Source organism: Cyclopterus lumpus, chromosome 18 (assembly GCF_009769545.1).
Source record: "Cyclopterus lumpus isolate fCycLum1 chromosome 18, fCycLum1.pri, whole genome shotgun sequence".
NCBI classification, from domain to species: Eukaryota; Metazoa; Chordata; class Actinopteri; order Perciformes; family Cyclopteridae; genus Cyclopterus; species Cyclopterus lumpus.
Genome location: NC_046983.1, coordinates 7,889,302 through 7,901,777, shown reverse-complemented (window position 1 = coordinate 7,901,777; position 12,476 = coordinate 7,889,302). Strand labels below are relative to the sequence as shown.

The following is a 12,476-nucleotide window of genomic DNA, read 5'->3' as shown; positions in this document are numbered from 1 at the left end:
GCCCCCCAAAAAAGGAATAAGCTGATGTAATTAAATATGTGTGCAGTGTAAGAGAAATAAAGGGTAGGGGGAGCTAGTGAAGTGCATGCTGGGGAAGTCCCTGGAGGTGTAATTATAACAATAGTATCTGTGCTCCTTCTTTCTCCGATGCTCACTCCAGTGCAGACGGATGCGGAGGCGAAGCCAGACTCTCTGCCCCTGCAGACCGTCACACTTCCCCATGGGTTGGTGCCTGTAAACAACACGGAAGTGAATGGGATTTAATGTGTTTTTTTTGTTTCGGTTTTTACACTGATCATTGTACGCCTTTAATACCAACGCATCTAAATCATAACAGATGCAGCCATTAGGCCTTTTTAATATATATATATATACACAGTATCCCAGTAGGAAGAGCTGCCTCTGCTGTTCCTGCTGGCTCACTCTCATTCTGTCACGGCTCACCGGGCTACTAAATCAGAGCCATCCTTAATGTTGTTAGCAACACCTGTGCTTTCCCTGCGTTGGCAAGTGAAAATGTCTCCCGTGTGGAAAAGAGTCACACGGTGAGTTGACTAGAGATCACCTGTGTGGATAGTCGGAGGGTTTCAGTAGTAACTTAAGCAAGTAAGTGGATTTTGAGTGTGCATTTGTTGTGTCACGCTGTACTTGCAAGGTTAAAAAGGGACATCGGTGTTAAATAACCTAATTATTTTCGTACGGTGCACATTGCCCTGAAGAGAGTAGTCTGGCTTTCCTAAAGGACGGATGGTAAAACGAGTGCAGCAGCATACAAATTGCTAATTTGGAGAGATCTCTTTTCACTTTGAAATTAGAGGGTCCTTTTTTTTTTTCTTTCTTTCTCTCTGGCGAACAGTCACATTGAATCTACTTTACACTGTTAAGTGAGTAGAAAGTTACCGTCAAGGAGATTAAGGCAGACACAAGTGCATCCCTCTCTACCCCTCCCTTGTGTGCTCACACATTAAATGTGGAACGTCGCGATGTATCTGGATTTTAACAGCGGCAGGACTGTCAGCTGTCAGGTGGAGAGAAATAAATGGCCCTGAACTGAGACTGCAGTGTGAAACTGGTCAAAATGTGAGGCTGGCTTCTTGTCGCAGAATCACATGAGACCCTCAAGTGTTTAACGCGTGGCTGAAAATGTGACGGTGGCGCTTTAAATAGGCTCTTTTGGCCCTTAACTTTTCAGCCACGTGTCTCCCATTAAACTTAAAAGTCGTGAGTCAGACGTATGTGACTGGGTGTCGGGAGCTTTCTTCGCTGCCTGATTGCTCCGTCCTGGAATAGCAGAATGCTTCCCAATAGCCATTTCATTCTAATGAGGGTTTTATGAGTCGTGATCGAGAGCACGCTGGCAGCGCGCTTTTCAGTCGATGGCGCCTCCTTCTTCTACGCCGGAGCCTCCGCTCTTGTGCCGAGCAATTGACCCAAAGATTTATGCAGCTATTTTCTAAAGGTCCCCCCCATTCGTGGTCCTACAGTCAGGAAGGCAAATGAGTGTTTCAATGGATTTCACTTTCAATTTGAATGCGGAGCGGCTGGAACGCGGCCCCGGCTGAGGGGGAGCCCACGGGTAATGAACTCCTTTGTGTTCTGCCACTTAGAGGATCAGATGCTCGAGGCCGTGAAGACATTCAGAGAGATGATTTACCATTGGCGGCCATCGGTGGTGAATCCGGAGTTCATCCAACCACTCTACTGAAAAGCACACACACACACACACACACGGAGGAGTGCGTTCCACTCGCCCTGGCGTTAGTCAATTGGGATTAGTGTGCATTTCAGTACTGCAACAGCCGGAGGTTGCCTGCAGAGTGCTGTGTGGGTAGTGCTCACTGCTGGGGAAGGGGTTGAAATGAACACACACACGGAACGTACCGCTTGTTAGAGGAAAGGTATACCTTCCACGCTTCTGTGGGGTTTTTTGTTTCTCGCTTTTGTAACCACCCTCTCTTTTTTTACCGTTTCTGAACCACTTCAAAAACTAATAAATACAAATGTGGGAGTCGGTTATGTCTGTATGGCGTATTTCACATGTCTGCATTAGTTTGAGCAGTAAATGTGTCTACGGAATTCGACTTGGTCAGGCCACTCAGAGGTCACCATGTTAGAGTGCTGGCGTGCTAGCGAGCACTAAAAGCAAAGTTTTGCAAGTATTTAGTTAGAAATCCCCGTTGTGGTGGCACTGACTGAAAGCAGAAAACCAATGCTAGTGGGGTTCATCCTCCAGGGGACCATGAATGAGATGTCATAATAAATAATACAAAATAAAAATAAAAGTAATCCATCTTGCTATGTTGTTGTTGTTGTTATCGAGCTGTTTAGACGAGTGGCCAACATGGGCACTGCACTAGTGTGGGCAAAAAGATATATACATCAGGCAACCCAGTAACATGTAGGAAAAAAAACATTTATTTCATTTCATTTTATTTTATTACACTTTTCTACAGAAGTGTAGAAACGGCACTAAAGCAAGTTATAAAACGTCTCATTCCCAGCACACCACCGACATGACGTTTAAAATGTTATGTCACGCTCTATTCACTTGCCCATCTGTTTTAACTCGGTGACACCAATCAGAAAAACAGGCCTCAACGGTAGCAAAGTGATAATCCTGTGGCTTTATCTCCTGCTGACACACCCCCTCACCCTCACCCTCCCCCACAGAGAACAGGGGGCGTGGCTCAGATGGGTGACATAACTCAGCCTCTCAGGCCAACTCCCACAAGCTCTCCGGTTCATCAATTATGACAGCCCGACAGTTTTTGTGTCCACGTAAGTGGCCCCCGTGGGAGGGGGAGGGAGGGAGGTGAGCGGTTACAGCTCAGAGAATCATGGCAAGCCAGCCGACGATCATAGCCATGCCCCCCACGGGAGCCATCTTGCGAAGACCGGGGTCCCCCGTCAGGGCCTGGTGGTACAGGGAGCCGCAGAACATCCCCATGCCCGCTATCAGGAGGGTGCCAGCCTGTGTTGAGGGGGAGACAGTTAGGTTACTAACAAATTCCATATGTATGCCGTCAGATATAAGGGAGGGGGGGGGAGGGAGGGAGGGGGGCGGGGGCTGGAGTCAAATTCTCCAAAAGCTCCTGCTAGCTGTGACAGCCAAGAGATCCTGATTTGTCTGGCCACCGCATGGATCACCACTAATCTGGCACGCAGCTCCTTTTCACTTTGTTGATTTTCAATCAGATCTTTTTGGGTTGTTGAATCTTTAAATAACCCCTTCAACACTGCTAATCGGCTTGCAGTGTGCTGGGAACTCTGCGAGTCACAATGTGATGGAGCCAGGACACACAAGACAAACCCCTCCACGCCTAAAACTACAACGTAGCTGCTCCTTTGCCAGCCGCGGGTTTGTAATTACGGCTGAAAGGGGAACTGGTTTTTCAGAGCGAGGGAGTCGGCACAGACAGGTAATGACACCAGAATGACACCGTCAAACTGGTTACATTTAAAAATAAAAAATCCAAAAAAAAGGGACACTCAAGTGCGTCCAGCCCTGAGAGTTGGTAATAGCTTCCATACTCACCACAGCAGGCTTGCCGGAGTGAGCGGCACCCAGCAGGGCCAGGCTGTGGTAGAAGTGGTACTTGTTGGCGGTTTCAAACAGCTGGAGACAGAGACACACAAAGCTAGCCCAGGCTGAATGGACTACAAGACAGTATTTAAAGGCTACCGTGGGTGTTTATCAACCCTATGTTCTTTTGTCAAAGTGACTAAGGGGGACAACAGGGTTTTTTTCCTTCCAATTAGTATCGACTGATTGCATTGAGGTAGAACACTGCAGAAGGCAGACACTAAAATAGAACGTGTATTGTTGCAATTAGTCACGTGACACACACACAGGGTCCAGGTTGAAGATACAGAAGTTACCCTTTAACTAGTAAATCATTTTCATCGATCAGGCTAAGTTTTGTAATCGCACAGACATATATATTTTAACACATTTTGGGACAAAAACAAAAAAGAACTCACAGGCACTTAAAAATATATAATTTGAAAAAACAACGCGACATTAAATCTTAATTTGAGCACTACGGAAAAAATCAAGTGCTAAAGGTTTAAAGAAAAAATTAAATATCACAATTTCCGATGACAGTAGACCTACTATACATACTTACCACTCTCTGGTAGTCATCGGGGTCGCTGTTTTTGAAACCTTACAGCAGGAAACAAGAGGAAATGACATTATGGAATATGTGAATTACATGCGTGTATATTTTACTCAAACAGAGCGCCGCTTGGTGCGTATTTTGGATGCCGAATAAATCATCAGCCCCAAAAACCCACACAAATCGGCCGGTATTGGTTCTCTTAGTGTGATGACAGCCGCGATAGAGACGCCGACCTTGAATCGGCAGTTTCTTGGTAAGCGTTGACATGGCAGTCTTTTCCGGGCCGTTTAACGTTACTTAAGAGACTCGTGCACGAGCAGGGACTGCAGACGAATGTGTGTGTTCCTACCGTGAGCCCCGTACGCCCCCGCTGACACCGCCGAAGCCCCGGACAGAGCGGCTAACCTTCGGACAACAACAGCCGCAGTCATGTTTCGTTGCAGGCGCGTGTGTTTCTGACAAGCGGAAGACTGACGGCAGTGGTGCCTTCACTGTCCTCTGAAAAAGTCCTGCATAAGATATCAGGCAACATGGGCCTTCCGCGCATGCATGCGTCCTTTATATAAAAACACAACAACATTATGTATACTATATAAACATAAAACCCTTTTATATGAACATAATATATAATTATACATGTAAACATAACATCTTATTTAAAAACGTAACGTTATGTATACTGTATATATAAACATAACACCATTATATACGTATATGTATATGTATAAATGTGGTTAGGATTAGGAAACAAAACTACTTAGTTAGGTTTAGAACATATACACACCGGCTTTATCTATGCAAACAAAAACAAAAACTGCATATGCCAGAAGGCCTACAAAGAATAGAAAAACAATGGCATAGCTAAAACGATATGACACATCACATTCCCACTGATTTTAGCTTTACCCACATGAATGCAGCTTTCTTTGTATTTTTGCCATTACACCACTTTTAATTTTTTGGCCAGTCGTCCGTACGTTATGCTAATTACGACATTCCTCTGAGTCATTGAAGGCAGCGTCGCAGAGAGACGAGGCTGCGTTCGAGCCAAGATTTTCCTGGCTGCCAGGCACATCCGTTATCTCTATGGAGGCTTGAACCAAAATGGCGCATGGCATGCTACAGTTTCAGCACCACTGGCAAAAATGCATAACTACCAAATAGACACCGACATGACACTTGAAGAGTCTTGTGATACCCCCGGCCGTGTGGCCTTTATCATGTGAGTGTAGGCATTTCATACTCTTGTCCCACCTTTATGTTCTGACTTTCAATGACTTCATTTAATATTGAAGAATACACTGTGCAACCAGGATGAAAGCAACAAAAAAACACTTAATTATTAGTATTCTATGCTGTTTTTGTGTGTTGAATCAGGTGCCAATCACGCCCAATCTCATTGTTACTTTGCGAATGGAAAAAGAAAATCAGACAATATTTGTATTTTATTTCATAATTTTGTTCTACTGTTGCTTTGTTTAAGACTTCACATCTGAAATGCATTATTCATCGCAAGGCTGAATTGTACTCTTGTGCTGCTTTTGTATGAATAATTAATCGTTCTCGACGGAGGGGTTGCGTGACTTCTCGGGGAAAAAAGGGCTCAAAATACTGCCCTTTTTTCCCCCCAGCATCACCGTATGCACCAAATTGCCACATAACACTGAGTGATAGGCTCAGCGGCGCGGAGGGTGCATTTGTGTGCAGCACTTTGCAATTTCACCATCGCTGCCATTTAAACACTTTTGATTTCTCCTCTGCAGAGATGTTGGGGTCTAATGTTGATGGAAATACACTAATCCCTGCAGAAAGCCCACCAAAAGGGGGTGCTGTATCGCTTTCTAATCAGCCCAAATCAGTCCAGCGTGAGTGTGTGAGTGTGTGTGTGTGTGTGTGTGTGTGTGTGTGTAGGGGGCGTGGGGGACTTCTTCCAATTATCTTATTGAAATTACTCAGGGTCACACTGCATTACTGGAGAGCCACTAGAACCACAATCTCCGCCGAGTCTCGTCCTTAGCTGACTTTGACACAGCGTTAACACAATGCATATACAATTAACACGTATAAATGACCATGTAGCTCATTAAAAGTAAGCCACGACGAGTCACGAGCCCTCGCCGTCAACTCTAAACTGAACCTGTAGCAAGAGAGCGCGTGTGGACTCCCCCCCCCCCCCACCCCCCTCCCGTTCCCCACTCCTTCCTCTGGCATAATATGAAGAGCTTTCCGCATGTTAGGTTGTATGCAGAAGGATGCTTGCACAGACTGTGCACACAATCCACTCCACACACACACACACAGGTCATTTTCATTCCGGCCCGTGGCAGATGGGACGGCACGAGGGCAACAGCGAAGCATGGCTTTACGTCTTGTGTTCACAGGCGAGCAGCAAATTGTCTCCCGAGTCCCTACAGCCGCGTGCCACGAGGTTCCTCCAAGAGTCAACATCCACCTCGGGACAGAGAAAAGGCGCTTCCCGAGGAGAAAAATGTCGGCCTACCGCCCAGGGTTGTTGTTAAAAAAACAAACTATTTCCAATTCTTGTTAACGACGTTGTTGGGTATATCTGGTGCCTCTCTGTCCTGAGGAGGAACGTTCTGCTTCGTTTCGTCGTCAGCGGGTAACGAGACCACCGCGGCGAAGGCCTCGCAGTTGTCGTCATTTAAAGAACTGCGATACACTCTGACTGAGGTTCTCATGCACGGTCATACTGTTGGGAATGTCACGAGTGCCATCCATCTCCTCCACTGTCAGAGGGGGAAATATGGCAGGAATCAAAAAAAGCAGGACGCCGGCATCCCGCCACTGAGGAAACATCCTCTGCTTGCCGAAAGCTTCGCCTGCCGGACGGCGTGCTCCCTCCCTCCGATAGATCTGAAAGGAACCCAGGCATTTCTGAAATCCTCAATTCACCTTGATGTGTTTCGACGGGGCGCAGCCCCTCACTGTCTTCGGCTCGCTTTGAGGAGCCGCGGAGGCCAATTATCTGTCCGATAGGGCGTTTTCATGTCTCCCAAGATGTTTAGTCACAAGTGTACATATTGAGGACCCCCCCCCCCCCGTGTCACGGCTTTTCATGCTCCGGCTCTGTCACTCGACGATGTCACCGCATCCCTTTCAGCAAAGACAGAAAAGAATGAGGGGGGCGAGAGAGAGGGAGAGAGAGAGAGGAGAGAGAGGGAGAGAGAGAGAGGGAGAGGAGAGAGAGGGAGAGAGAGGGAGAGAGAGAGAGAGAGAGAGGAGAGAGAGGGAGAGAGAGAGAGGAGAGAGAGAGGAGAGAGAGGGAGAGAGAGGGAGAGAGAGGGAGAGAGAGAGAGAGAGAGAGAGAGAGAGAGAGAGAGAGGAGACAGGCCTGTCGAGTGACATTTTGTCTGGGCGTCCAGGCTATTGTGTGCTTGGGGAGACAACACCAGTCATTGCCATTACACTGGCTGGCAGAGCGGCACACACACTGGACCAAAACAGCCCCAGGTACACACACACACACACACACACACACACATACATATATACATATCTCTGTATACATTCTCGTGTCAACACTGAAAAATATTGTTCTGTGGATGTTTTCAGCTCCATGCTCTTCTTCTCTTGTTGTTCTTCATTGTAGGCCTAGGTTGTTTCTTATTCTGGGCTGACTGTATGTGTATGTATATATATATATATATATATATATATATATATATATATATATATATATATATATATATATATATATGTGCAGCTCCACTCAAAAGCATTAGATTCCTTATTAATCCACTGGATAATTATTCAAACTAAGTCTCTATCTTCTGGATGTCAGGTTGTTTGTCCCCAGCATTTTTGCATGCGCACAAAAACAAACACTCGGGCATGCACAAGCATTTAATCTCACATTTGCATACACACACACAAAGTTGCGGTTTCAGCCGGCTCTCTGCGCCGAGCGAGCATAATTAGCACACTCGTTAAGCTCATCTGCATCTCTCTTCAAAGGGGATCGATGCAAATGGAGAGGATTTAGCCACTGGCGGCAATTAGGCCACAAGATATCCGAGCCGGAGAAAGTCGGTTCCAGCGAGGCAGAGTCGGCTTCATCGCTGGGAATTAAATGTGTTTTAGGCTCATATTAGAATCCAAAATGAATGCTTTCATTTGCTCTCCTATCAAATCAAAGTTCTGTTTAATCACGCTTGGTGCCGGCCCTCCCGGTTATCGCACGATTCCCGAGCTTGTCGGTACAAGTATGGAACAGGGGAAAAAATAAAACACACCAGGGAAGCAACCTGTCCCTCTTCCAGCTCACAGTCCATCTGATGCGAGGACTTGGGGCACTTTTCAACCCTTTTACAGATGGCTTTGGCCCTGGATCGGGCTCCTGTGGTGCAGTCGCTGAGCAGAAGAGTTTCAGAAACCACAAAATGCAGGTCCACTCTTCTTCAGCTCCGGCAGGAGGTGGAGTGCTCAGAGCCTCTTTTGGGTGCCAACACTGACACCACGCTGCTGGAGGCCCAGGACGCATTGCTAGGCCTGCTGGAGGAGAGGGAGGCACGGGAGACCCAGAACCAGGACTTTGCAGAGCAGAAAGTCAGAAGAGGTTTTCTGAAGGGAATCTGGTGCGAACACTACCGACTTTGTCCACAGGGACCGCCAAAATCAACACAAAATTAAAGTTCTTCGCAGTAGCTTTAAATAGAAAAAAAGAATCAGACTTTAAGTAATTAAAATAACTTCCCCCTAAAACTGTGATGTGCACAGTAACTATGGTTCCATAAGTATTGCATGTGACCTGCGGGGCTGCCACAGACTAGTGTTGATTTTCAATTGGTGGCTGTGAGTGCCCGTCCTTGACTCGGGTCATGAACAAACATCACATTCTGTTTTTGATTGCTTCCTTTCCCACTGTCCTCGATTTTTTTTTCTTCACCATTGCCTCCATCTACCTAATACTTAATGCTTGTGTGAGAGTCAGAGAGTAAGACACATGGAGTCAGCGGATTAGCCCGCAAGCATCTTAATCAAAGCTGTCACACAACATGTTTTCCAGTCACATCGGGGCTTCATCCGATGAGGCTGCAGCAGCTCAGGTCATCCATCTCATTCACCTTACCTTGCTTATTCCTCCCGTCTTCCAGCTCCAGTCTGTTTTAACACCTCTAATGAGTCCCCATCTGAATGCTTGCTTTTCGACAACAAAAACTGAATTTCGCACTGATGGACATGTAGGCGCCTGGAGCTAAATTCAAGGCTGGGAGGAGGCGGGGGAGGGATGGATGAGTGTGCATGTATGTTTAACATTATAAGGCTTCAACAGCGGAGTCACCAGGAAGACATGTTGGCACTGCATGTTTAATGCAAACCCCGGATATATAGTTTGAATGTCAAAGTTGTTGCTTTCAGCCAGACCAAGTGACGTGGTACACGAGTGACGTGGTACACCGAGTGACGTGGTACACAAGTGACGTGGTACACGAGTGACGTGGTACACCATGTGACGTGGTACACCGAGTGACGTGGTACACCAAGTGACGTGGTACACCATGTGACGTGGTACACCATGTGACGTGGTACACCGAGTGACGTGGTACACCGAGTGACGTGGTACACCATGTGACGTGGTACACCGAGTGACGTGGTACACCATGTGACGTGGTACACCGAGTGACGTGGTACACCGTGTGACGTGGTACACTGAGTGACGTGGTACACCATGTGACGTAGTACACCGAGTGACGTAGTACACCGAGTGACGTGGTACACCGAGTGACATGGTACACCGAGTGACGTGGTACACCGAGTGACAAGGCACACCGAGTGACGTGGTACACCATGTGACGTGGTACACCGAGTGACGTGGTATTTAAGTTATTATTTCCACATAAACTATGATCTTTTTTTCTAATGTGAAGAGATTGGAAGCAGGAAGTTGAACCAAAAATGATCTGTTTTTGTATCGATACTATCTCACAGGTAAGTATCGGGTGAACATTTTCACAATATCCACTGTGGCTCATTTAAACACGTGTTTCGTTCTTCACTTTCTAAATATTTTCCTTTTTTAAATGGAAGCATCCACTATCTGCCTTAACTATACAGTTAATCTGTATGCAGCGTTCACAGTTAGGGTATTTTTTATTATTGCTGTTATCTATAATTGCAAAGAAGACAAAATTACCTTTTGCCAAGTTTGGCAGGAGAGACAGACAAACACTTTGAAAGAGCAGCACTTATTATTGAGAACATAAAAGTGTTAGTCTGAAGAATATCTCATTAAAAGAGAACATTTTATTCTGTGTACCTGCGGAGGCAGGTTTCGACAATTTCAAGATACCATTGTTAAGCAATTAAACTAATTGTCAGATTTGTATCTATTAAAGAATGTTGCTATACATCTTATAAACATATGTTGTGTGTTTGTTTTTTTCTCCCAGTACATTTTTATTTCTCTGTGATTTATTTTTTTGTTGATATTTTGTATGCTTCCAGCTAATGGAAAAGCAAAAGTACATTTCATGGCTCCCCTTTTGCTCTTGTAAATCAATTAAAACAGACTTGTATTATTTTGATTATTAGCTGCAGTGGTATCTCTCCATGCAGATAGGTTTGGTTTAATTTGCCTCCACCTCAATGCAATGGAGGTGAATGGAATTCGTGATGCTCTCAGAATTGAAATATGGCATATGACCAAATGAGTTTCTCCCGCCGCATCTTGTTACTCTAGATAAAATCACGGCATATCAGATGCAAGGTTTGTGCTTGTTACTGTTCTGTATTACAAAAGTACTCTTACTAATAAGTAACGCTACCATGAAAACAAGTTTAAGTGTAGTCTTCCGTCACTACATTACTCTGATGCACATCCCCGTGAGGTGATAGGCGTTCATTTTCTTTCACATATTCATTTGAGCAAATTGCTATATAACAATATATTGATTTGAGCAGCTTTGAACAGTTGCCCGATACATGTTTCACTCCGGTCATGTGTGTGCCTCTCCTGCTATGCCTCTACTCTACCTTTTCCTTACATCTGCATCCTTTAAATAGCGACTGCTCCATCCCTCTACATCCGTTATGCTCTGTTGTACAAACTGCACGCGGTATTATCCGCAGTACTTTGCATTTGTTTGATTCTTATGTAGATCCTCGTCTCCTCTCCGCCGCTGCAACAAGCCAAGTTCCCCCACGAGGACTATTGAGGTTCCATCTAATCACCGAATCTAATAATGCTGAAAAGTTCGCTCACCGCGAGCAAATTGTGGCTTTAAGCCGAGCGCCATCCATCTGGAACAACGGCGTGGCTCGTGATGGAGTCGTTGAGATGTCTGTTATCTGGATACACTTCTCAGGGGAGCCACTTTCCTGCTTTCATTATGTTGATTTACCTCCGCGCCGCATTCCGATTCTCTCTCTCCGTTCTCCGAACGCTTTGCTCGCGAAGGCGGCGAGCTTCGACGGAAACAAAAGGAATTGTGAGCAGCGGGTGAATCAAATGTATCAAAAACAATTACAGTCAGCAAAAAGTGAGGCAGGGATTAGTCTGCCCAATGACCTGGAAAATGATGTCTCGTCCTGCGTATTATTCCTAGTGTGCACGTGCACAGAAACACACGTAGACTCTCAAGTGTGCCGGACAAATGAGCCGGCACACACTCGTGCTTGTACTGGTGCTCGTGAGCGCGTTACACAGTGACAGAGCGACGCCAAAGGGACAGCTTTTACGGACGATATGGCTTTATTGCAAGATAGGTTTTATTTATTGTTTTGGTTATCCTTCTTATTTTACGTCCTGGTTTAAATTTGATCGACTGTAAATGTAGTTTTTCTGTAGAGGATTACAACAAAAATCATACATCAAATGAAGTGGAAAAGATAAAGATTGAATGTGTTGTATCATATTCAGATCTCAAAATATTACTTTGGTGAGTACAATAGCATCATAACCAATACAAATTATAACAAAACAACTAAGACACAATAAGCAGAAATAAAGATGGCTTGGTGTCATCAAATATTTTTGCAATGCTCAAATGTCCTCATAAGGATAGAGGGAAATCGCTTAGTTAAAAGGCCTAAAGTGAGAACAATGTCAGATTACACCTATGGTCGGTGTGATGAGTCCAACTTTATCAAGAGCAAACGGAAAGAAAGACTTGAGAATGTGTGAGCGGGACATTTGCTGTTGGCCGTCACAAGGAGAGCAGGCCTCCTCCATCCTCCTTTCAAATAAGCACATTTTCCCTCCATGTGGGTTTCCTTTCTCCAGAACATGAATAACAGATCAGTCCTGAGCTCCTTCCTGCCCCGATTGTACACACACACACACACACACACACACACACACACACGCACACACGCACACACAGACACACACAGACA

General features: G+C 45.5%; 1 protein-coding gene across 1 annotated transcript; it reads right to left on the bottom strand.

The window, feature by feature from the left end:
* Window positions 1-2,392: 2,392 nt before the first annotated feature.
* On the bottom strand, window positions 2,393-4,607 carry tmem256 (transmembrane protein 256). Its single transcript, XM_034557751.1, has 4 exons — window positions 4,471-4,607; window positions 4,128-4,165; window positions 3,536-3,616; window positions 2,393-2,971 (listed from the first exon to the last, which is right to left on the bottom strand). Exons 1-4 carry the CDS (start codon window positions 4,550-4,552, stop codon window positions 2,828-2,830), a joined length of 345 nt encoding a protein of 114 aa, XP_034413642.1. The 5' UTR covers window positions 4,553-4,607; the 3' UTR covers window positions 2,393-2,827.
* Between the last annotated feature and the right edge of the window lie 7,869 nt (window positions 4,608-12,476).

Excerpts from the sequence above, each read along its gene's own strand:
- tmem256 (XM_034557751.1), bottom strand. The coding sequence starts at position 4,552 with ATGACTGCGGCTGTTGTTGTCCGAAGGTTAGCCGCTCTGTCCGGGGCT. Across the intron at positions 3,617-4,127 it reads CCGATGACTACCAGAGAGTG|CTGTTTGAAACCGCCAACAA; the intron begins GTAAGTATGTAT and ends CTCTGTCTCCAG. Across the intron at positions 2,972-3,535 it reads ACTCCGGCAAGCCTGCTGTG|GCTGGCACCCTCCTGATAGC; the intron begins GTGAGTATGGAA and ends CCCTCAACACAG.